This window comes from Manacus vitellinus, unplaced genomic scaffold, assembly GCF_001715985.3.
Source record: "Manacus vitellinus isolate BGI_N305 unplaced genomic scaffold, ASM171598v3 scaffold_13_pilon, whole genome shotgun sequence".
In the NCBI taxonomy this organism is placed as follows: Eukaryota; Metazoa; Chordata; class Aves; order Passeriformes; family Pipridae; genus Manacus; species Manacus vitellinus.
In genome coordinates, this window is record NW_021938999.1 from 9,141,225 (window position 1) to 9,164,827 (window position 23,603).

Here is a 23,603-nt window from a genome sequence, read left to right on the forward strand (position 1 = left end):
CATGTTGCTTAAGAGAGCCTGGTATTAATTATGTAACAAGGGCAGTACCAGGAAAAGAAATACACTTGCCGTAGCATCTTTCTGCTCTTTGACTGAATGCTTAACAGAGTTTAAATGTGCTACACAAATATCATTATAAGTACCCTAAGAATTAAAAAAAAAAAAAAGTTTAAGGAAGGCTTGTTGAAGAGTGCACAGCCCAGCAGCCTAGTAATGAGTCATGATAACAAGTGCTGCCAGTATCTTAGAGACAGACACTTTGCTTCCAGAAATTTTAGTGTCAGAATTCAGCTGACAATGTAATGCACTGTCAAAAATAATGTGGTGAATATAGCCTATCCTACCACCCAAAACAATGCAGTCACTGCTGTTTTATCAAGCTATAGAATAACATTCATTTAGGTGCAATGGAAAAAGGGGAAGGAACAACAACAACAAACCACAAAACCACAGTCTGAGTACCTCGAAACATAAATTCAGTCACATTTAGAGTTCAAGGATTTTGAGGTAATTCAGGCACTTCTTGTAAACCAGGGACCAATAAGCCCAACACATCCAAACGCACCAAGCCTGTGAAAAGTACATCACTCAACAAAAATGTGGTTGATGTCAAATCTTTTTATAAAGCACACTTGTAACTACTGTTGTAATTAATTACCAGAGTCAAACTTTACTAAAAACACAATTCTGTGAGACAGCTGGTTTAAAAAAATATTGCCAGCAGCATCATTAGATCAACAAATGATCTAATAATGCCCATATAGTATTTTTAATTGAAGGCACAGAAATGACAGTGGCTTTGTTTTAAAAGGTGAATATTCCTACTTGTAGAGCAATGACATTATTTTGTGAGTGTGCAAAACAGTTTAATTATTTATTTATTATGCAATTAAGTGACATATTTTATGAATAAATACATACTTTCAGGAACTTCCTCACATTACAGCTTATCAAGACCTTTAAGAAATCAGGGATAAGTACCACAAATATATTCAGAAATAAGCAAACAAAACAATGTTTATTCACTCCAGAAAAATATTTTATGAATAGGAGGGAAAAACAGATGTAATGCAAGATTATCCAGATGACCAAAAAACTGTCAGTCATGCCAACATTAGGCTTAATTCAATTTCTTCTTCAGTTAAATCTTCTTCGGTTAAACGTATGTCTGTTCTAGAAGTTCACTACATCTTCCAAATAGCCTGATTTTTAAAAATAGGTACTCTATTATTTTTAGACAAATTTAAAAGGGTTTCCTATGTCTGCAGCAAAGAACTCTTAATTATTGCCTCTGTAACCCAGATTTCCCTTTTCTTTTTGAACACCCACACATATTCACTTACGCTCCCAGCTCTTAGAGATATAGTCCAGAAATCACTACATGTTCATGTCAAGACTACTGTAGCTCTGAAAATTGTTTTAATTTCTTTCCTCTCCATACACAAACTTGATCTTCCCAGTTATATATTCTCAAGTTTAGAGCAGTAGGTTGCTTTATACCTCTGAACCACAGGTCCAACAATTACATTTCACCAACTCAAAACAAACACAATTACCAACATACTTATTATAGGTAAAGCTACAAGCCACTTCCCAAGTAATTACAGTAAAATAATACAACAAAAGGACTGGAGGGTCAGATCAGTTAAAAAAATCACAAGTTGTCATTAATCATTACTGAAATGACTGCTTATCTAACACTTCTAAAATAACCAGAGACTTCACAATAGGACAATACAATTAAAAACAGTGTTTCAATAATCTGCTCTGTATAGTGCCTTCACTCTCTTAAATTTCAGTGCAACATTCTTAGAACAAAAAATACTGTATGACTTTTCTGCCACTCCTTGTTAAAAAACAAAAACAACACAAAAAACCACACTGTATCCATAACACCCGATACACCAACTTCCAAAGCAAACTGCAGAAAATTTCTTCATATTTATTGTTGACTGTTTCTAATGAACAGAAGTTGCTCTGTTTCAAAACAGAAGGTAGACTGTTCAAGCAGTGACTGAAAGCTTTGAGCTGGCAAATCCCAGCTCTGGGATAAGGAAAAATAGAAATAGTACTTTATTTAGTACTGTCTGTTTTTAAACTTGCAAACCAGAAAGAAACAGTATCATCCACCTTCTTCAGTCCTTCTGGTTTGGCTACACAGTGTTACATGTTTTAAAAAAGAATTTTAATTCTTTTCTTCCTGTCTATTCATTCTATTTGCAAGGCTCTATATCATCATCAGCATCAAACTTCAATGATAATTTTTCCATCTTTCCGTTCCTATACAGTGACACTGTATTCAGCTGCAGGCTGAAGACCTGACCACCATGCTGCTCTTTATTGGCTTTAAAAGAAAACCTCAAAAAGTTAGCTAAAAGTCAGGACAATTCAGGAAACTATGCTAAGAAGTCAGTAGGTAGCATTTTCCCACACTGAGCCACGCTCCAAACTGATTGCTCAGTACGATGCCGGATGCTCTTTTGCTGAAAGTGATCATTTCAAGCAAATATAAATTGACAGTCCCCAAACTCTCTCCCACCCTTCCTCCCTTCTTCAATCCTCAACGAAGCTGAGAAGTCTGCAAGTCTCTCGGTATTGATTCTAAAAACAATCCCTGAAGTTTCAACCAGGTGCAAAACTCGAGTTATCTACAAGCCATAATCTTTTCCTCAGCTAACTCAGGCTGACTTTCAGATGTGGTGGAGAAGGAACTGGAAGTTAGTGAGCAAGACAATATTAAGCATTTATATGGAATACCAGTGGAAAGCTGCAATAAATGGAGCTTAAGTAACAGGAAGTCAAAAGAATGGAACTTATCACAGTTGACTGGTGAATAAGTTTGGAGTTGGTACTGCTATATCTGAGCCTCATTCAACATTGTCTGTGCAAGAAATCCAGTGGAATCTGGAACCTCACAGGAAAGCCAGTTTCCACACACAAATTCACAGCCCAAAGCTAGCAGAGAGCTCTCCACTGCAACAACACTTGCAGCAGGGGCTGAGCTGTCGCCATTTCACTTGCTCAGCCTTTCATCCAGTCCAGACGGCCTTACATGACACTACACAGGGACTGTGTAAGTGCAGGGTAGTAACTTCTCATCTTCAAATCTCTTCAATTACACACCTCCAGTTCTATGTCTGTAGCATACATAGATGTATTACCCTGAAGAAAGACAAGAAACCAGTACAATCAAAAGCTTTTTTAATAAAACAATTCTGGCAGAAAATTGGGAATTGGATTTAAAATGAAGACCTAAAACATGCCTAAATGTGGATCCTGCATGGAAAAGAACCTTCTGGCTGAAGTCTTCTCTAAACATTTTCATATTCTACTAAATATATGTTGTGGGTTTCTGTGGCTAGGGTTTGGTAGTGGGGGGTGGGCTACAGGGGTGGCTTCTGTTAGAAGCTGCTGGAAGCTTCCCCAGTCTGGTAGAGCCAATGCCAGCCGGCTCCAGGATGGGCTTCCTGCCGCTGGCCAAGGCTGAGCCAATTAGAAGCAACAGTAACGCCTCTGTGATAACATATTTAAGAACAGAAGGTTGTTACGCAGTGAAAAATTCTAGCCAGGGGAGAGCAGAGTGAGAATATGTGAACAACAAAGTAGACACCAAGGTCAGGGCAGAAGGAGGGGCAGGAGGTGCTCCAGGTGCCGGAGCTGCGGCCCCTGTGGCCTGTGGTGCAGACCATGGTGGAGCAGCTGTGCCCCTCCCATGGAGGACCATCGGGGTGCAGAGACCCACCTGCAGCCCATGGAGGAGCCCATGCTGGAGCAGGTGAATGCATGAAGGAGGCTGTGACCCTGTGGGAGGCCCAAGATGGAGCAGGGTCCTGCTGGAGACCTGTGGCCTGTGGAGAGAGGAGCCCACACTGGAGGAGGTTTTTCCCGGGTAGGACTTGTGGCCCCTGTAGGGGACCCACGTCGGTACAGCTCATTCGGGAAGGACTGCACCCCATGGAGGAGTGACCCACGGGACAGCAGTTTGGGAAGAGCTGCTGCCCTAGGGATGGACTCACACTGGAGAGGTCCGTCAAGGACTGTCTCCTGTGGGAGGGACCCCATGGAGCAGGGTAAGGACTCCTCTCTCTGAGCAGCGGCAGAAACAACAACTGACCATAACCTCTCTGCACCAATGGGGGGGGAGGAGGGAGAACATGGAAGGAAGGAGGGGTGGGGGGAAGGTGTTTTTACAATTATTTTACTCTTTTGCTCTGACCCTGTTAGTAATGAAATTCAATTAATATCCCCACTTTGAGTCTGTTTTGCCCATGATAGTGATCACTAAGTGACCTCTCCCAGCTGTTACCTCAACTCATGAATCCTTTGCTGTTTTTTATTTCCTCTGTCCATTTGCAGAGGGGAGTGAGCACAGCTTTAGTGAGTACCTGGCATCCAGCCAGGGTCAACCCACAACAGTATATTAATAACTGGAATTTTTCATCTCTTATTTGTTTGATCTAGAGAATGATATCTACATTGGGCAAAAAAGCTGCAGGTACTTTGGCTTCTTCCACATTGCCTAGGGTATTAAATTTTCTCACTGCCAGTACAGAAGAACATCCTCTATGTAAAGAGGGAGAAATACACTAGAGAATGCCTTAAGTTGAAGAAAACATTCAAAAACTGATTGACTGATGCTTAACCTGACTGCAGTTAAAGATATGATGCTTCCATATCACTTCTACTAGTTCTTCATTAAAACTATTCAAATAACTTACTGACTACAATACCCTACAATACATCATTGGAGACTTAAACCTAACAAAGTGAAAGTGCATGCTCTGCTACCTCGTCAGGAAAGTATGGGCTGATTTCATATTCTTCACTTTTGATAATCATCATCATCATGGCTGGGCTTCGCGAGTGAAGATTAAGGAAGGCTCTATCCACATTTATTACAGGCACACTGGTGGCTAATGAGGCCAATACAAGATAGACATAACCGACTACAAAAGGCACAGCAGAAAGACTCCTTAGATGGTATATTCCGCAAGACACGGTTCTTTCTGCATTGTCTTTTCTCCTCAAGAGTGATCCTGCGTGTGTTCTCAAAGGAAGCAGCACTGTTATAGATGGTGTGTCTCCAGGCCTCCCGATTGGAGGCCAGAGTAGACCAGTTATGTTGATCAATATGGCCAAGGCTGAGATGTTGTTTCAGGGAGTCCTTGTATCTTTTCTTCAGGGCTCCTCTCATGCGGCAGCCGGTGGCAAGTTCACCATAAAGCAGGATCTTAGGGAGGCAGTGGTCCTTCATCCTTGAGACCTGCCCTGTCCAGCACAGCTGTGTTCTCAGCAACATGGCCTCAATACTTGTGATTGCTGCTTGTTCTAGAACAGATGTATTGGTCACAAAGTCTGACCAGTGGATGTTTAGGATTGTATGGAGACAGTGTTGATGGAAGCGTTCTATGAGTCGCAGGTGGTGGCGGTAGGTGACCCATGATTCAGAACCATATAAGAGAGTAGACAACACTATGGCTCTGTAAACACTGATCTTGGTACTTCTCTTCAAGTGTTTATTACGCCATACTCTTTTGTGGAGTTTTCCAAAAGCACTCTATGCCTTTGCTAACCTGTTGTCTATCTCCCCATCAATCTTACCATCTGAGGAGATGAGGCTACCAAGGTAATTAAACTGCTGAACTGATTTGAGCTCTGATTGGCCAATGGTGATGTGGGGATGATGGGGGAATTCCTGAGGTGCAGGTTGATGGAGAACTCTGTCTTCTTTAAGCTGACTTCCAGTCCAAAGAGCTCAGCAGCATCTGCAAAGCAGGATGTTAAATGCTGCAGGGCTGCTTCTGTGTGGGCAACAAGGGCGGTGCCATCAGCATAAAGCAGCTCCCGGACAAGATGGTTTAAGGTCTTGGTGTGGGCCTTCAGTCACCTTAGGTTGAAAAGGCTTCCATCAGTACGGTATCGAATGTAGATACCGTCCTGATCATTGAGATCTGCCGTGGCCCTTTGGAGCATCATGCTGAAAAAGACTGTGAATAGGGTAGGAGCGAGAACGCAGCCTTGTTTCACGCCATTCTTTATTAGAAAGGGCTCAGAAAGTGTGTTGCCATATCTGACTTGGCCGTGCTGATCCTCATGGAGAGAGATGATCATTTTGAGGAACTTGGGGGGACAACCTAAACATTCCAAAATCTGCCCCAGACCTTTTCTGCTCACAGTATCGAAAGCCTTGGTGAGGTCGACAAAGGTTACATAGAGACCTTTGTTCTGTTCCCTACACTTCTCTTGCAGTTGTCTGAGAACAAATACCATGACTTTTGATAATATACAAAACAGAAAAGGCTGGTTTATTTTCTAACAGTTTAGCTTCCAACTCCAGGGCAGGTAGGAACTCCCTGTTGGCTAGGCTAAACAAACTGAGTGTGAAAATAGTCATTCTCCTGGTTAATAGGTACTGGCATGCAAACCTCACCGCATTAGCAAGCTTATAGTTTGGAATTACCACTAATATTAATACCAGTATATTTCACCAAAACTTTAGCTCCAGGACAGAGCAGGTCCACGAAACAAGTGTACCCTGGTAACGCACCACAATGTAAACCGACAGGTGCACAGGACTCACAGCATAAATTCTGAATAAAATCTAGAAAGAACTAGTTACTTCCTTACTACTTATACCTGCTTTAAACAACCATTATTTATGCTGGCCTAACAGCAAGGCTAAGCACCTTCTATTTCATGTCCTAGCAGTAGGCTTAATTTCTCATTAGGTCTCAGGTTCCCTGATTACAAATCCAAACAGAACTCCAAAACTATTAATGGAAAGTCACTAAAAAAAAAAAAAATCATGAAGCAGGGTAGCTCAAACAAATTAAAAGCAACTGTTTCCATTTTACATCATAGGCAGGGGAGGCTTCATTTCTGGAACAGTCCTCCTCTGCTGTGCACAGTTGCTGGCCTGGGCACTGCCCTGCCAGTCTCCCTCAGTGCCAGTGCACACAAAGCAGCAACACCTGATCCTGGGATCATTTCTGTCTGCTGAACACTCGGCTGCAGCTCCTTGGGGACACAGAGAAAAGTCTGTCCTGACAAGCTTCTTCAGGGTCAAACCCCTTTTCTTTGTCTTGACTCAATTAAATCAGCTCTTCTTGGCACCTGATACTTCTAAATCAGGCATTTCCCAGCTGCTCTCAGAAATCATCAATGCAAATTACCTGTGGTTTGTCTGTATCAGAGTTCATACCTCATGCACTGGAGGTAGCACAGATGCTTTCTAAACAAGTATTCATATATAAACTGTTTCAAATTGCCTTAGAAATTTAAGCTCATGGTAACTGTTTACAGATAAGGACTACAGTAAAACCATTTGAGATGGCTACAGTCCATGCCACAAAATTTATTAAACTTATCTCTTTCCTCGGAGCACTTAGTATCCAATGAGAGAAGAGCTCCTTTAGCTTAAATGAGACCTAACAGGACAGTGCATGAAGGGAGGTGCATACAAGGTTTTCCAGAAGCTAAGAAGGAACTTCACCAGGAAACAGAAAGCTACGAGTTCTCACGAAATAATGTGTTAATGGCATACTGGTAATGCCTCAAGGCCAGGGAGGGTATTACACTAAGGCTTATATAAAGTTTTCACAATGGGTCACGCATTTATTAAAAGCTATATAGAGACAGATATATCTATATATTAGTCCATAACTTTAAGGCTGTTTCAGACAGTTTTCCTCACCAGCACCACGAAGCCAGAAGACTGGATGTTAACACAAGCCACATACTCTGCATCACCAATTGCTATGAATCAGACAGCTGTCTCTCACACCTATACTGACTTCCACTCCATGGCTGCACTCAGCTTCAACCACATACTACCTCCACTCTTACAGTAAACTTAAGAAGAAAAAAAAAAGGCACAACAGAAAACCCCCATAATTCATCCACAACAAAGCTCTAGTGTTTTGGCCAACCTTGTTTCCATTTAAAGAATTTTCTTCAGCACTACAGACAACATCTGGGGGATGGAGAGAAGAAGTACAGGGCTGTTTATTCCAGCATATGCTATGGTAATATATTTAGAAAGAAAAAGGTTGAATATGTAGACAAAACTTCTCAAGCTAATTGGTGTTCTAAAGAAATTGCTGGCAAGTATTAAACAAGGGCTTAAAAGGGTGTTAGTAGATCAATACTTTTTCCCCTAGAATTTCCAGATTTCTCCAAAACAGGTACTTCTAATATTTTCTAATAGAGTCTGCTTTTACAATTTCAGTGTCAAAGGTAAAGAGAGAAAACAGTCTGCCCTGTTTTAAATGTTAATATTTTGCTAAGTCATGCTATAGAAAATGTTAATTTTATGATTTAAGTGTTTTCAACACTGAACCTGAAGAAAGGCTAATACAAGGAAGATAGCAATGAAGGTCTTAAAAAAATTTTTTTTTTAATAAAATCCTGTCAGGGTTGGGGTTTTATGGGGGGGGTTTCTTGTTTGTGTTGTTGGGGTTTTTTTAAGAAATATGACAGATAAGCAGGTAGTAGCACCTTAAGATCCTCCCAGAAAAGTTTGTTTTCTCCCTAGTTTCAACTATAGACTTTGCTTGCCCATGCCTTATCAACAGACTTTTGTTTACACAGAAATACAGAACTTTGTCATCAAATGAAGTGCAACTGCAGTGCAGCCCTTGCCCTTACATAAGCCCTATCACATGAATAATTAGCAAGGCCCATAGGAAACTACAAATAGCTTATTTCCCAACTCTGCTTCCTAGAGTTAACCGTTTCTAGACCACTGAACAAAGAACCAGTGGCTGAAGAACGGAATCAAGGCAAATTGAAACCAGTGAAGTGAGAAAGACTCAGGACAGGGAGCAGGATTGCCTAGCACAAATTAAAGGACACCAGGACTGGTTTCACTTCAAGCACAATCATGTTTATAACTAAACACATAAATGGATTCTCAATCAAATCCGGCTGACTGGTGTTACACAATACGTCAGATCAGTGTCAGAACGAATAAAAAAACTGAACACAATCTCTTGTGTTTTTCCTGTATTACCCATCACCATCCTGATCTGGAGCTACCACATACAGTTTTCAGCTCAGAGTAACAAGACTTAAGCCCTCTGTTCCCAGGCAGCCATTGCAACGCATTAAGTTGTTTAATCTGCAGCAGCACTGTTGGCAGAAGGGCCTTGCAACAACAGCAAAAATGGAGTAACACAAAGACCCAGCAGCTGAAAAATAGTCTGGCAGTGACACTCCACCTAAAACTTGCTGACAGAAGAAACTGCTAGCTTCAGTACCTCTAGCAATTCTTGCTGGTACCGTGGCTTTTTTTTTTTCCTTTAAAAAAAAAAAAAAAAGAAAAACAAAAAAGCAAAACAAAACAAACAAACAAAAGAAAGAAAACACCAAAAACACTGCAATGAAATCTGATAAGTGTAGTCCTTTCTTACCTATCCTAGCTAACAATTTAAACAAACTACACCAGGACTCAAGTGAGAAAAAAATAGCCAAAAATAGCTTTTCCTTTTAAAAAGACGAAAACTCTACACCCCACATAAGAGAGGTCGTTGTGTAGCTCTTCTGATTTTTGTTTGTTTTCACAAGCACACTGAACTGAGAAAGTCCAATATGCAATGCACACAATAAGAATATCCAGAAGGACTTACAGATTAGAAGAAAAGAAAAAAATCCCGGCTCTCTTTGAACCTTTCAGACTTCACAATAAAACTGAAAAGCCTACACCCCCTCATCATCCCTACCTACCTGTGAAGGAAGAAAGGTAGAACAAAACTTTTCAGCTATGTCCAAAGTAATTGAAGATATACCATACCTTTGTGCTCCAATTGTACCTAGATCAATAAGCAATAGGAGCCTTCCCATGGGGTCATTGTTACTCCAACACCAGAGCTGACCCTATAAACAGCAGCAGATGTCTACGTCTTTGTAGCTTAACCCTGTACTGAAGGCCAATACCTAAAACAAGTCACACAGATTATTTAATTATTTCCAATCTTGGAAGTGAGGGGGCCAGGGTCCCCTAACTAGGCATTTGCTCACACTGGCACACAGAAGCAAGGACACATACATAAGGTATATGGCAACACCCAGCCTTACATGTTAAAGTATATCCAGAGGATTCCCAGTACTGGTAACAGCTGCAGCAGAGAGAGACCCCTTGAACATGAAAGTATCTCCTACATTTTATTTTTTTATTACCACAATGTGAAAAAAAACATGATGCCAACTCAAGTAACTTGTGAGCAAAGGAGAGGACCTCACACACATTTGCTTTGCTGGAGTGACAATCCCCCTCTTTACTAAGGAGGTGGCAAAACAGGAGAGCAATTATCACTACAACAGTGCAGTAGATGACAAGCATTCTGCCCCACTGGATATTCCTTGGATAGACATATAGCCTAGCACAAAAGTTTAATCTATGGTGAAAACTGCATGTATAAATTACAGAATACATACATAGAAAGAGCAGTCAGTTGTCCAGCTGGACCACAATTAGTCATATTTCCTTGACACATCTAGTAACATTTCCTAGCTACAATCTGAGAAAACAAAAGTATATAAATTCAAGAGAGACACATATGAGCTTTGAAGCATTTCATTCAGTCTACCAACACATTTCTCTCTTTTAAAAAGATTGAACTTCAACCAGACAACTCTTACAGATACTAGGCAGACATCCAACAATACAAAAAATGCAAACCAAGCTAAATGTTAACTTTGCCCAGTGCTCCACATCCATTTTTATGAATACACAAATCTAAAGAAATAAAGCAAGTTAACCCATTTGACAAAACAAGACAAAAACAGATAATGCACAAATTACAATTAATTTCCAAAGAGTCTTAAGAAACCACTCCAAGGTAAGTAACTGATGCTTTTGGGTTGTATTCACAAGATTATCACATGCTTCATGTGATGAACCACTGACTATTGTACGCATTTCTTTCTGCCATACAGAATCTACTGTCTGAACAAGCCAGAAGAACTGAAAGAATGAAACATGAACAGCAGGAGACAGAGAAAGAGACACGATTATTCTACAAGATGGCTGAGGAGAGCACATCTGAAAAGCAAAGAAACATTAAACAGTGATGGAGATTAATTATTCTTATTAGTCAGCTTGGTCAAAATAATAAGTAAGCTTGAACTGTGGCAAAGAAAACACAGGCAGAAGGTGAGCACCACATATTCCTGGGAGAAGAGGAAAGCAGACTTATCAATAACTGAATCACACTCCAAATGCCTTCACAGCAGCAACATCACATTTACGATGAAAGAGTCTTCAAAGCAAGTAGGGGAGGATCATATGAGGTGAATGTACAGACTTTGGAACAGAATTATAGATACCACACAAACAAACTAAAGCCGCCAGTACTTCACGCTGTGTATGCTTACAACACATTTCCTCCTAGTAGCAGCTGCATCACCAGCACTACTGGTCAGTCCCTCAAGAATCCCGTCTATCATCTTTGAACTTACATGGAGAAGAGACTGCACCTCCTTTGCTGAAGGTGTCCCCTGTATCTCGCTTTTCCAACAGATCATAGGCACAGAGTTCTTCAATATGTTCAGGGCTTTTAGGCCTTGTTTGCTCTCTCCCAATATAGAACAGAAGGTTACAAAGATAACAGGCCCAAGTTCTTATCTGAGGTTCACACTGGGAGGACAAGAGGCACTGATCATAAAACAAAGCACAAAATTTCCCAGCCTGGCATAAGGAAAAGAATTTGACCATCAAACATTAGGACAGTCAAGTACTGGTTGCCCAGAGACACCGGGGAAATTCCATCCTCAGAGGTTTTTCCAAGATCTAACTTGATAGAGCCCTGTGAAATCTCACCTGAATTTAGTTTTAGCCATGTTTTGAGTGGGAGGTTGGATCAGATGACCTCTTGAGGTCACTTCAAACTTGGATTAACCTAAGCTTACCCCTCCAAAGCCGTAAGGCTTTACTGTTCATGAGGACACTGTCACACCTCTGTGAACACACTGACATTTGAATGGGATCACTCGATTGTGCTGAATTCAGGTCCTGGCACTCAACATGCAGCTTCACAGACAATTGGGGTGGAAAAAACACTGAGAGGGTCAGAGTTTATTTACCCACTCTACCTTTCTGGACCAAGGCGCCATTAACTTGATCCAAAACGTTCCTGGCAGTTATCAGTTTGAACTGCTTTCAGAAGTCTCCCATATGGGCAATTCTGTATCTCCACAGGCTAATCATTCCAGGACATACATTCTTACAATAGGAAAATATTTTCTTCCTTTTACTTTTTTTACTGGAATTTAATTCTACTACTTTTTATAGATCTCACCTTGAGCATGAAGAACATTTTATTCCCTTCCACTCCATATTTGACTCTACGTATTTCAGTACAAGTCTCTTACCAATCTTCCCTCCTCATATCTCACTATGGAAGTGGTCGTGTTTTCTAGACAGTCATTTCCCTTCTCTTTTCAATCCCCCTCAGTTAGTCCACATTTTTCTTCAACAGGAGGACCCAAAACCTAACACTAGATATCAGCAGTACTGAACAAAGTGTATGGATTTCTTTGTACTTTCCATAAGGTCTCCAATTTCTATTACACTAATTTTCCTCTTTTGCTACAACACTGCTGTTTCATACTTAATATTTACACATTATTCATAATCACTTGAACACCTGCCTACAATAGCAGCAGACAGTGCACCAGCCCTTTGTGTTCAGTCAAGTAGCAACCAAGATGTAGGTCAACACCATTTTATGCAACACCATTTTCCTCTTCCCAAAGAGGCATCTCTGCACTCAGCAGTCAGAGTTCAAAAATTAACAGAAGCACTGCTTTTAGGGCTGCAAGCACAGAACCAAGCACTTTCATCTGAAGCTCTCAGCTGTACAATGTTTCTTGGAGGTCTTTTCCAGCCTTGACAATTCTATGATTCCTTTTTGGGGCCTACCAAAGTTTTATTTGTTGACATTTAGAGAACATGGGAAAAGTCCATCTGTTCCTAAAAGCTTTGCTAACAATGATAATGAAACAGACCTACAGCTATATTTTAAAATGCAGAGCCAAGGCAGTGGATTGACCAGCCAATGCAGATCACTTTGAGGATTGTGTGGGGAAGAAAAAGAAACAAACAAAACAAACAAACAAAAAAAGACATCAACAAAAAATAAAACCAATGAACCAACCACCCAAACAAACAAACAAAAAAAAACCAAACCAAAAAACCCATCACACCATAACAACAATCCCAACAAAACCCTAAAGTCTGAAAGTCTGAAGCTTTTAGGAGTACAAAAAAAGAAAAAAGTACATTTAATTATACGGATGTTTAAATCCCAAATAGTTTACTTGCAAATACCAATTTAGCCCTATCTCACATCTCATTTTTAGAGTTTACTGAACACCAATCCACTTTTGCTGAACTCACAGTTCTGCAAATGAAGATCAGATTGGCAATTTTATTGTTCCTGAGTGATGGACTGACTGATCAGATTAGACAGAAGCATAAGCTGTGCTCTAAGTGATATAGATTGAACAGGTGGCCTCCTCTCTGATCTACTGCCTCTTCAAACATAAGTAAAATCCTTCTCTTTTTGATCACATCTAGAAAATATACATTCAGATATTTAATCGCCCTTAACCCAATATGAAAATATTTTTCTGGTTTTCAATGCATTTCAAACAGTTTGCTCACAACAACCTTTCCCAAATATACCAGTAATTCACACTCACTATATAATTTTAACTAGGAAAATACAGAAGTTTAAATGGTATCAACATCCCTAGCCTGCAAAGTAATGTGTATAGATAACACTTCTTAAAGAAAAATTCAAAAGGCATCACATTACAGAGACAGAGTCTAAAAATAATTATTTCACATGTACTTAAAATTAAAGATCAGACTTCAAAAAGAATGTATTTCAGACTAGGGAGCAAAATAAACTTTACCTGGACAACTTATGCAGAGTGACAACTAAAGCAATGTTTGCTTAGCAGGTAAAAAAAAAAAAGAGTAGTCAGCTATTTCCTGGAGATCAAAGTGTTTGGTAGAGGCATAATTCCTTTTCCCCTTCACAAAAACAAATGATGGGGAGAGGGAGAAACATATAGAATTTTTAATTGTAAGACTTTTCAGTGACTAACTCAGATGTTTTACTAGCAGTTGCTTTTCTCATGATATTATTCCGTGTATTATTTATATCATAAGTGTTTACTTTGATGCTACATCTTTGGCCTGAGGACCTTATGACATAATTCTAAGATGACAATAAACAAAGTGCCAGTGGACCATGGGGAGGTAAAAGCAGGAAAAGAACATTAAAAAAACCCAACTCACTACTTACACTCATACCCCTCTCATATTCTCATAAGGGCGGAGATGGGGACGCACAGAGATTGTGTCCTATGGCGGAATCAAGCACAAACTAAGAGGCACAGCTGCAGCTGGCAAATCAATACTACTGAGAGAGAGATTAACAACTCTAAGACCTTGGGATAATGAGCTACTTGGAATGACACAAAAGGTCTCGGGACTCATCTCTCAATTAGTCCCATGCCAAAGAAAAGAAATGTCCAACAAAATGAATGCTAAGGACTACTGACTTGGAAAAACAAAGTTAATTAGAAAAGTAACTTCTCAATTTTCAGTATTTTGAATAAATTATATAAACACACATCTTACTTAAGTCAGTCTACCTTCGAATCACTTTATTCCAAGAAGTCTCACATGCAACCTCTCACCAAATGCTTCAAAGGAACCCAGATAAGCCACTTTCTCCATTCTACGCAATCCTAAGGGCTATATTGTACATGGGACATTTCTTAGCAATCCTGCCAGTGACCCCACAATTATGCAAGACTGTATTTCATTTTTTGCAATATATTTCTAGAAGATGTTCTTTTCTTTTGTGTTTTAACCTATTACTGATGATTTGCACAACTTCTTAAGCAACACTACTAACAAGTCCCATATTTAACACAGTCTCTTGACTGACATTAATGCTCCATGGCTATGTAGCTTTTCAGCTTAATATGTCTCCTTAAATTTGTCTTAGCAGTATTAAGCAAAAGACAACTAACATGATTATAAATGGAAGGAAAAAACAGTCAATGAAAAAATACACAGCTTAAAGACAGTAACTGAGGGGTTGGACAATCGACTCAAGATGTGGAATACTTTTTTCCAAGGCTCCAGACGAGATTAGACCCAGTAAACAGAGAAGCCTCTTTGATCAAATTCTTCCATTATCAAAAGGGAACACAGAGGAAAAGATAAGTGTCAGACTTTGAGATGTCTCACAAAAGGGAAACATTTTCTGTCTCGTCCTATTACTGATAACGTTCCCTGTGTTCAGCTCTGGTAGCTGAACCCTAATGCTATAGCATGCTACAGTCTTTTATTCACCTGGAAAATACTGTTTTATTCATGTTTTTAAAGGATCAATTATGCTGAATGTAGACGAAGCGAAAATAAGTATCCTTCAAAGTTACAGTGTACAAGGGAAAAGATTTCAAGAAACCTGGAGTATTTAAGAGCTAGTATGGAAAAATTATATCTAAAATGTCCTGCAAAGAGTTAGATACTTGCTAACCAACAGAACTATGCAGAGTTCCTACAGCAGCACAAATGCAAGAACCACCAGTTAGACACTAAGATTTACCCAAACAACAAATCCTTTAATCCATTTTTAAAGCCAACAATGGAAGTGCACTATTCCACTTGAATGCATATAAATCGTTGTGTATAATAGAACAATCATATAATAAACTTTTACTAAGGTCTTGTTGCTCTCAGTTTTCTGTGTTGAAGCTCCAGAGTAAACAAGCTGAAGGGGTAAGTCATTCATTTTTGTTAATCAGATTTAAAGATGTAAAGATGCTTAAAGGGTGCATTGTCCCAAACAGCAAGCCAAGCATTTGTCAGCTGATTTAAAAAGAAAAAAGTTCTTTACACAAAAATTAATTATTCCAGCAGAGGCCAACTTTGCCAAATCTGTTGAGGACACTAACTAGAATAAAGGACCAGATGGTACTCACTCCTTATTTCCATTCACAGTCTATTCAGGAAATATTTTATGCTAATCAATCATAAGCTCTGAATAATCAGTTTTTCACATATTAAAATACCTGTTGAACATTTTGCTTCTCTATGCATCAAACTCAGTGTGACACTGACCTTAAAATCTTTTTACTATTCTTCATTTGTATCTTGTTGCTATAGTAAACACATCAAACAAGACCATTTTTGAAAAATAAGGCAGCATTTCTCCCCGTAGTTATACAGGAGCAGATATATTTCACCAAGGAAAAGTGGAAATAAACACTGAAAACTACAAAAAAACCAAGGAAGGGTAGGAAGAAAATGAACAAAATTTAAAACAATTTAAGAGAAGAGAAAGAGTACAAGCAAAGAAAAAGGCACAGCTCATGCAGTTACTCTTGCTAGACTTGTTCAGATCAGGTTTGATTTCTAATTAAACTTCCTTGTTCACCAGGTCAAATGACACTTAACTTTGCACAAGTATTTTACATGGAAATAATATTAGCATAACAAAAAATTCTCTGCTCTGGCAGCCACAATACAGCAGAAAACTGAATATTTTCTTTAGGGACAAAAAAAAAAGGCACCTAAAAACTTAAAACGGCTTTATTTCCCCATCACTAATCAGGCAACAGAACATTAAAGCAAGAATTGCAGCAGCCATCTCTGAGTGGGCAGCAAGGGCAATCTATAAAACACTTAAAGCAAATCAAGGGAAAGCAGAGGGAAGGATCCCTTGATCCCAAGCATAAGGGTCATTCAACTACTGTAGAAGAATTTACAGAAGTCACACAGTAAACCTGAAAATATGAAGCCTTGAGTTCAGTAATAAAGGCATGTCTAGACCAACAATATAAATCCTAACTTGTCACAGATCGTAAGTAGCAAAGACAACACTATTAAATGGAAATTGGTGACTGACTCAATGGATTTTCAAAGCAAAGTAAACTCCCGAGTCTTCTACAAACTTTGGGAAGTGGCAAGTTAAAAATATCATTCACCCGCAAGCATGAACAGACCACCCATGTACACCACTCACTGCTTTTTCTTCTTCCTAAATTCAAGACACAAGGCCCAAGTAGGATTTCTTTCCCCTCCATCAAAGAATGAGTTTGTGTTTACAACAGGAGTGGTGGAAAGTTTATTTCCTAGAAAATAAGATGACAGATTTCAGCCTGCCCCAAGCAATATCAGTAACGGATGATCAAGCTAGATATTGTGAAACCAGAATTAATTCAGCAGCAGATGGTGCCGTGTCTTTTTTTCAGCTAAAATGCAAAACATACGGATGGAGTAAAGTTTCGGTGAAGGACAAGGGAATGTTTGTTTAAGTCAGGGAGTAAAGAAAAACACCAAAACTAACAAAAAGATATGCAACTCGAGCTTTCCAAAAACAAGATCTCTTTTGTAGTTTTCCCTTAACAGACTCTGTGCAAAAGACTTATTTTCCAACACCTTACTATTTAATACTGTTGATAATTTTCTTTTCTTTGATGGGGTATGCTTGCATACTTATAAACTGCTAAACTTCGTTAACACAGTTACTTTGAGATATTTTCCCCAAAAAACTGTCCCAGCTTCACATGACTACAGATAGGTAGTAATTACTGTCTATTAAAAGGAAAACTTTGGTTCATTTTAAGGAGCCAGTGGACAGTACTGTAGCCTACTGTTGTTGCTTATCTAGTTACAGAATGATTTATGAGAATGCTTAGCACTGTATCAGAAGTATGAAATGAGTATCTGCCCTCCAGAGCTTATAATATATACCACAGCATACATGTTCATTCATCTGACATTTGAGGAGCCATTCATGGAGGGAAGCTTAAACACAGCTGTAACTGTTTGCAAAAGAGCAGCCCAAGAAAGAAAATCAATCTCAGCTGCCATCAAAGTGCCTTAAAACACACCTGTCAGACAGGTTCCTTCCACTCAGCTGCTTCCTTCCTAGTGTATTTAACAGTAGCTGGATCTAAGACATAGGAAAACTTCAGTATAAAAGCTATCAGAAGAAAATCCTTAAAAAGAAGAATGCAAATTTGAAAAGGTAGAGGGAGGCAAGACAACAATAAACAGCAGATTCCATATGGGGAGAAAAAAACCACACAGAAACTAACAAAGGAGAAAAAAAAACAACTATAGATGTCTAACTGATCACACAGTTCAAAAACTGGGGGTATGAAAAGAAATCCTGCATTCCCAGAACAAAGCTTTGCAGTGGAAAGCTAAGGTTACAAGTGACGAACATATCCCATTTGCCTAATCAAAAGTCAACACTATATCCTTATGTCCTGCCACAATCAGCTTGATTAGTTGCAAAAAACCTCTATTCCTAAATTGCACTAGTAATCAATATGTTTTTCTAGCATACTTCATCTCCCTTTTGGAATACCAGAAACAGAGGCTGGGTGGTTTCCATTCATCAGCTGCACCTGTTATTAAAAAAATTTAGCAGTAGTTCCATTACATTTTGCACACATAACTTCCACACTTGGCAAACGTCATTTCACCTTTGTGAAGCAGTGTCACAACATGTGGCAGGCACCCAGGGTGGGTATGAAAAGGGAACTTTTTAGACAATTCAAGGCAGTGGGTGGCTGGATCTCAGAGCTCTCTACCCAAGTGAGCACAGTAGCAACACTCCCCTTCCTTGTTTGAGGGATGAAACACAAAGCATGCGAAGCAGTAGCAGTGAAGAACTCTTGCTAAAGTAGGGAAGAAGGCACATAGAGAGACTACCAAGGATGATGAAAAGAGGGAACTTTCACAACTGTTCTTTACTGATGTTAATTAAACATACTTGATTATAAAACATCATCCCCTAAAACTTCTCTCTCCCCTGGTTCTTTGTGTTCTGCCCATCAACACAGTTTCAGCTGGGCTCCGTCTTTCACAAGAACACAATCAATGCCAAAGCTCTTCATTTCATCAGCTAGTATTTCGTGTCCTTTAATGTCCACTCCATCTGAGGTGTCACACAAGCATATTGAAGCAATCATCTCCTCTTGACTACTGGTCAGCTTTCACAGCTATTCATCTTTTCACATTGTACTTCATTATTTCTTCTTCTGTTTTAACACAGCATCTCAAACAAATCAACACTGAAGCTTATCATCTATACATCTGGCACCTCCACTGCCTCAAAGTGGATCAAGGCCATCTTTTGCCTTTGGAGGACTAGAAGGCAGTTTCCTTCAATGTCTACATTATTATCTGGATCCTGTTATGGAGAAGACATAACAGACATACTTCCATGCTTTATCAGATAGTAGTGCTCCATGCAAGGCTTCTGGTTAGCTCTATCCAAACATTATTGTTCTCCAAAAGTTCCCTTTTTCAGCATGTATCCAAAGGACTGAAATCCAACTTTCTTGTCTTCTTAGATCAGCACCCCTAGGACATCCTAACCCTATGGCTCCAAGCCACATGGGGCAAGGACAGGTAGTAACTGTTGGAGCCATTTCAGTTCCTGAAACCCAGCTCAGGTTTAGTTGGTTAAAGAGTAAAAGCAAGTGCACCTTTGACTGCCGTGACCCATCCAGTCCCTTCCTCAGGTAGCACAAGGACTCTAAAACTCAGTAACAGACACAGACCACTGGCTGGTGGGGATCTAAATCTTAGGCGAGAACTTCGTCTACCCAACATGCCAGCAGCCTACCTGCTGCATTTTCACTGCGGACATCACTGAAGTGGCAAGACAGGCAAGAATCAGAAACTATAATCTACATCCTTTTGTGAACTTGAAACAGTTTCCTATGATGTTGATACTATTTCATAGCCTTGTCAAAAGTTACTTTTCATATGAAAAGACACTTGCAAAAGACAGCTATTTTAGATTTACACAAAGGATATTTTTTCACATTTAAAAGAAAGAAAACAGTCATTTGATTAGATAACTATAGTGGGGGCTCTGTATCTGAAAGCAGACATTACACAGTCACACAGAGAGCAAAGTTCTTTGTTGAAGTTGCACACCATCATCAAAACTAAGCCCACATGTCTTTCAGTGGTGGGTGACAATAGAGAAAGAAATATTTTCTTAATTGGAGAATTTAACATTAGTTGCTGGATTATCTGCCAAGCTATTTTCAGCTTTCATGCTTCACTAAACCGGAGTATTTAGCTCATCAGTCACAAACCCATTATTACACTGAAGAAAATGGGGAGCAATTAGCATACAAGATGATAGCTTAAAGGTGGTGCTAATTGGAAAGAATGAAGTATTTTTGAACCCTGTTGTATACAATTAGGTGAGATAATCAGGTTCTGGAAAAACAATTTGCTAATTTCAGATGTCTATTCTATAACCCGTGTTTAAAGTTTAAGCAAATTCATCTTCATAGTAAACTCAGTGCAATCTACTTTTGCAGTATCTTGCAAACAAACACGAGGGTTGCAAACTAAAAGCTGGTCCAGCTGTAGAGCAAGCCTTGTTCAGGAAACATACATACAAAACACAACGACTAATTCATCACAACAGCGCAGATCATCACTGAACTAAGCTCAAGTTGCCAGAAAGAACTGAAGAACAAAACCAACAAGGAAACATAATGTAATATTCATAATGCATGGTACAGCATGGCACCAATACATAGTGAGCTGCAAAATCAGTTGAATTACAGGACTGTACAAAATACACTATCAGAAAAAAAATAAAACCATCTATAAAGAGCTACTGGTGGGAAAAAAAAATAACTGCGCATGCTTTTGTTCATGACTGCTAAACAGAGAGGGAGAAATCTTGTGCACGAATAGTTAATCTGCCAAAAGGAAGAAAGCAGACAGGAGGAAAGATGCAATTCTTTATTACTAGCAAACTGCACTCAGACACAAGATGTTAGTTAGACAATTATAGTGCAGAAATACACCTTGTAACATTAGAGATTTGTTATCAAGAGTTACAGCTGCGTGATTTTAATTCTACAAATTGTTTGGCATATATTATTTCTAATCATCACACACAACTATAAAAATACTTCTACCAGTAGGTTTTTAATTCCAGGCTGCAACTACTTTCTGTATTTGTAAATTAACTTCTACATCACTATTTCTCTTGGCTCAGAACATATTTAATATTTTCTTCAAACAACAGAGCAGTCTGTAAACCTGTAACACACCCTGTTTTTAGGTTCACACCTATCTCATATTTTCCTTTTTAAAAATACAACTTAATTATGCTTTGGAATAATACCTCCCTGTACATCATGTGAAAAATGCTTCAACAGATACTACTCACAAAAGCATCTCTCTCCATAGAAAAATGCTACTGCAATCAGACTTTAATGACCAACTGCAGCATACTCCCCATGTTATCATGCAGGGGCGGTGTTCCTCTGTTTACTGAAAGTGTTATTGCACCGTTCCCCCTACACACGAGTACCAACCATAGCACACAGTAACATCACTTATTTCTACATCCTTCGGGGAAAAAAAGAAAAAAAGAAAGAAAACAAAACCACCACTCTTTGGTCTTCCTGAACAACCCTTGAAGTCTCTAAGGTAAGATGTATGAAATGGTTCCAAAGACCCATTGGAAGAAACAGACCTTCCCCTAAAGTCTGATTTCTTGTGGTATAATATTCCAAGTGTGCCAGCATATAACATAAAGAAACTTTTTAAAAGTAAAGACATAAATCAACATTCAGTATCACAATTAAGCTCCAAATATTGACATACATATACATAAATAGACACAGATATATACACACACATATATGTTTCTCCTCATGTTTGAATCATGTAAAGACATCTCGAAAATTAAGGCATCTGTGTGCTAATCTGGAAGATCTCCAAACAATAAAACAGTATTTTCACAAAGAAAACCGACAAGAGACAAGAGTTCTCCGAGGAACAGTAGATTTTTATCTCTGATTAAAGAGTAATTTGAATTAACTGATGTTTTAAAATTATTTAAGCTCCCCTCCCACCAAGACTTCTACGTATACCTATTCCTATGCATTGTGAGCAGCCCTATGGGAGTTCATCCCTCTAGTGTGTGAGGTTAGACACAGCCTCCGCGGGATGAAAGCTTTTATCCTTCTAAAAATATCAGTCTGCCAGGATCCACTCCCGCAAAGCTCCGTGATGCAAACGGCATCGCTACAGTTCAAGGGCTGCCCAGCTTCCATGAGTAAGCACTAGCAACACCGAGCTATAATTACTCGGAATATTTTTAGGGTCACTGCTCAAAATTAGAGAGAAATGAGTGAGAAAGACCTCAGAATGGTGGCGGTCCTTCCCCCCGCTCCTCTGGCTGTTTCCCACTGCTGCGAGGAAAAAAAGAGCCTCAGCAGGAGCAGCCAAGGCGAGGCGACCCCTCTCTGCAGGGAAGATGTGCCTCGACGGTGTCACTGAGCGGGTGGGGAGCCCGCACCGCCGCGGGGGCACGGGCACAGTCACCCCGCCACCCCGCACCCCGGCCCTCAACCTGGACCGCCACCCGCACCCCGGCCGCTCACTGACCGCCACCGCACCGAGCTCGCGTCCGGCCGCCCGACATGGTGCGCGGAAGCGAGGGGCTGCCGCTGGCTTGCCGTGAGCGCTGCCGGGCGCGAGGAGTGGGGCACGCTCGCAGCTAGCCCCCTCACCCCCCTTCTGCTCCGCCACCTCCTCTCTCCAGCCATTTTAGGTTGTGACTGACATGATAGGTGCGAGCCGCGGCAGTGCAAGAGGCGGTTCAGCGCCGTCCTCCTCCTCCCCCTCCCGGCCCGGCCCTCCAGTCGCTTGGGCGGGAGCGCGGTCAGTCAGCCGCCGCGGGGCGCAGCCGCGGTCCCGGTCAGTGGCCGCACCGGGGGGCGGCTCCGGCTCCTCCGCCCGCTGCAGCCGCAGTCGTCAGCGGGGCCCCCGCCCGAGCAACCGTCCGCGGCCGGCGCGCGGGGGGCCCGGCGACACGCGGGCACCACGGGCCTGCGCACCACGCGCGGCCGCCGCCCCGCACGGGCCTCCCCCCCAGCTACACACAACACGCACACAAGACACGCACACCCAGGACCACGGCACACACAGGACACGCACACACAGACACGCCCACACAGACACACACACCCACACAGACACACACACACAGACACACACCAGAGTGCGGTCTCCGCACGCACCTGTTATTTGCACACGCACTCCTGGCATTTTTCTGCACACACGCACGGGTGGCGCTTGCCCACCGTGCGCACGCAGCCCTTCTTCTCACTCCTGCCCTCGCGTGTGGGCTCCCGCGACGGCTCTGGAACCCGCACACCCTCGCCTGGCGGCTGTGAGCGGCACATGGGCACGATCGTGGTGCCCGGCTTACACGAGCCTGTTCGCCCACACGGACACACGTGTGGCACTTACACGCCTGCACTCAGCGCTCCCACACAACTGCACCGCTCGCCCACACGCAACTCTCCACTCGCACGGTCAACATGCGCGGCTCTCGCACAGCGCTGCACACAGCTTTCGAGGCCTCCTTCCTGGGAGAGAGCCCTTGCCAGGGCCGGGCCGTTTGCCCTTCCACATATTTCCCTCTCCTGGGCAGGAATGAGACCTCCTCATTCCTCCCCTGGCCTGTGCTGGCCCTGCCTGCAGGAGCACAGAGCTCTCCCACCTTCCTGGCTGT

General features: G+C 41.0%; 1 protein-coding gene across 1 annotated transcript in view; it reads right to left on the reverse strand.

Moving 5' to 3' along the window:
• KIF21A (kinesin family member 21A) overlaps positions 1-23,271 on the reverse strand; it is an 88,649-nt gene extending 65,378 nt beyond the window's left edge. The window contains exon 1 of the mRNA XM_029958062.1: positions 23,153-23,271. Coding sequence (XP_029813922.1) covers positions 23,153-23,271 — 119 coding nt within the window. The remainder of the gene's footprint in view (positions 1-23,152) is intronic.
• Between the last annotated feature and the right edge of the window lie 332 nt (positions 23,272-23,603).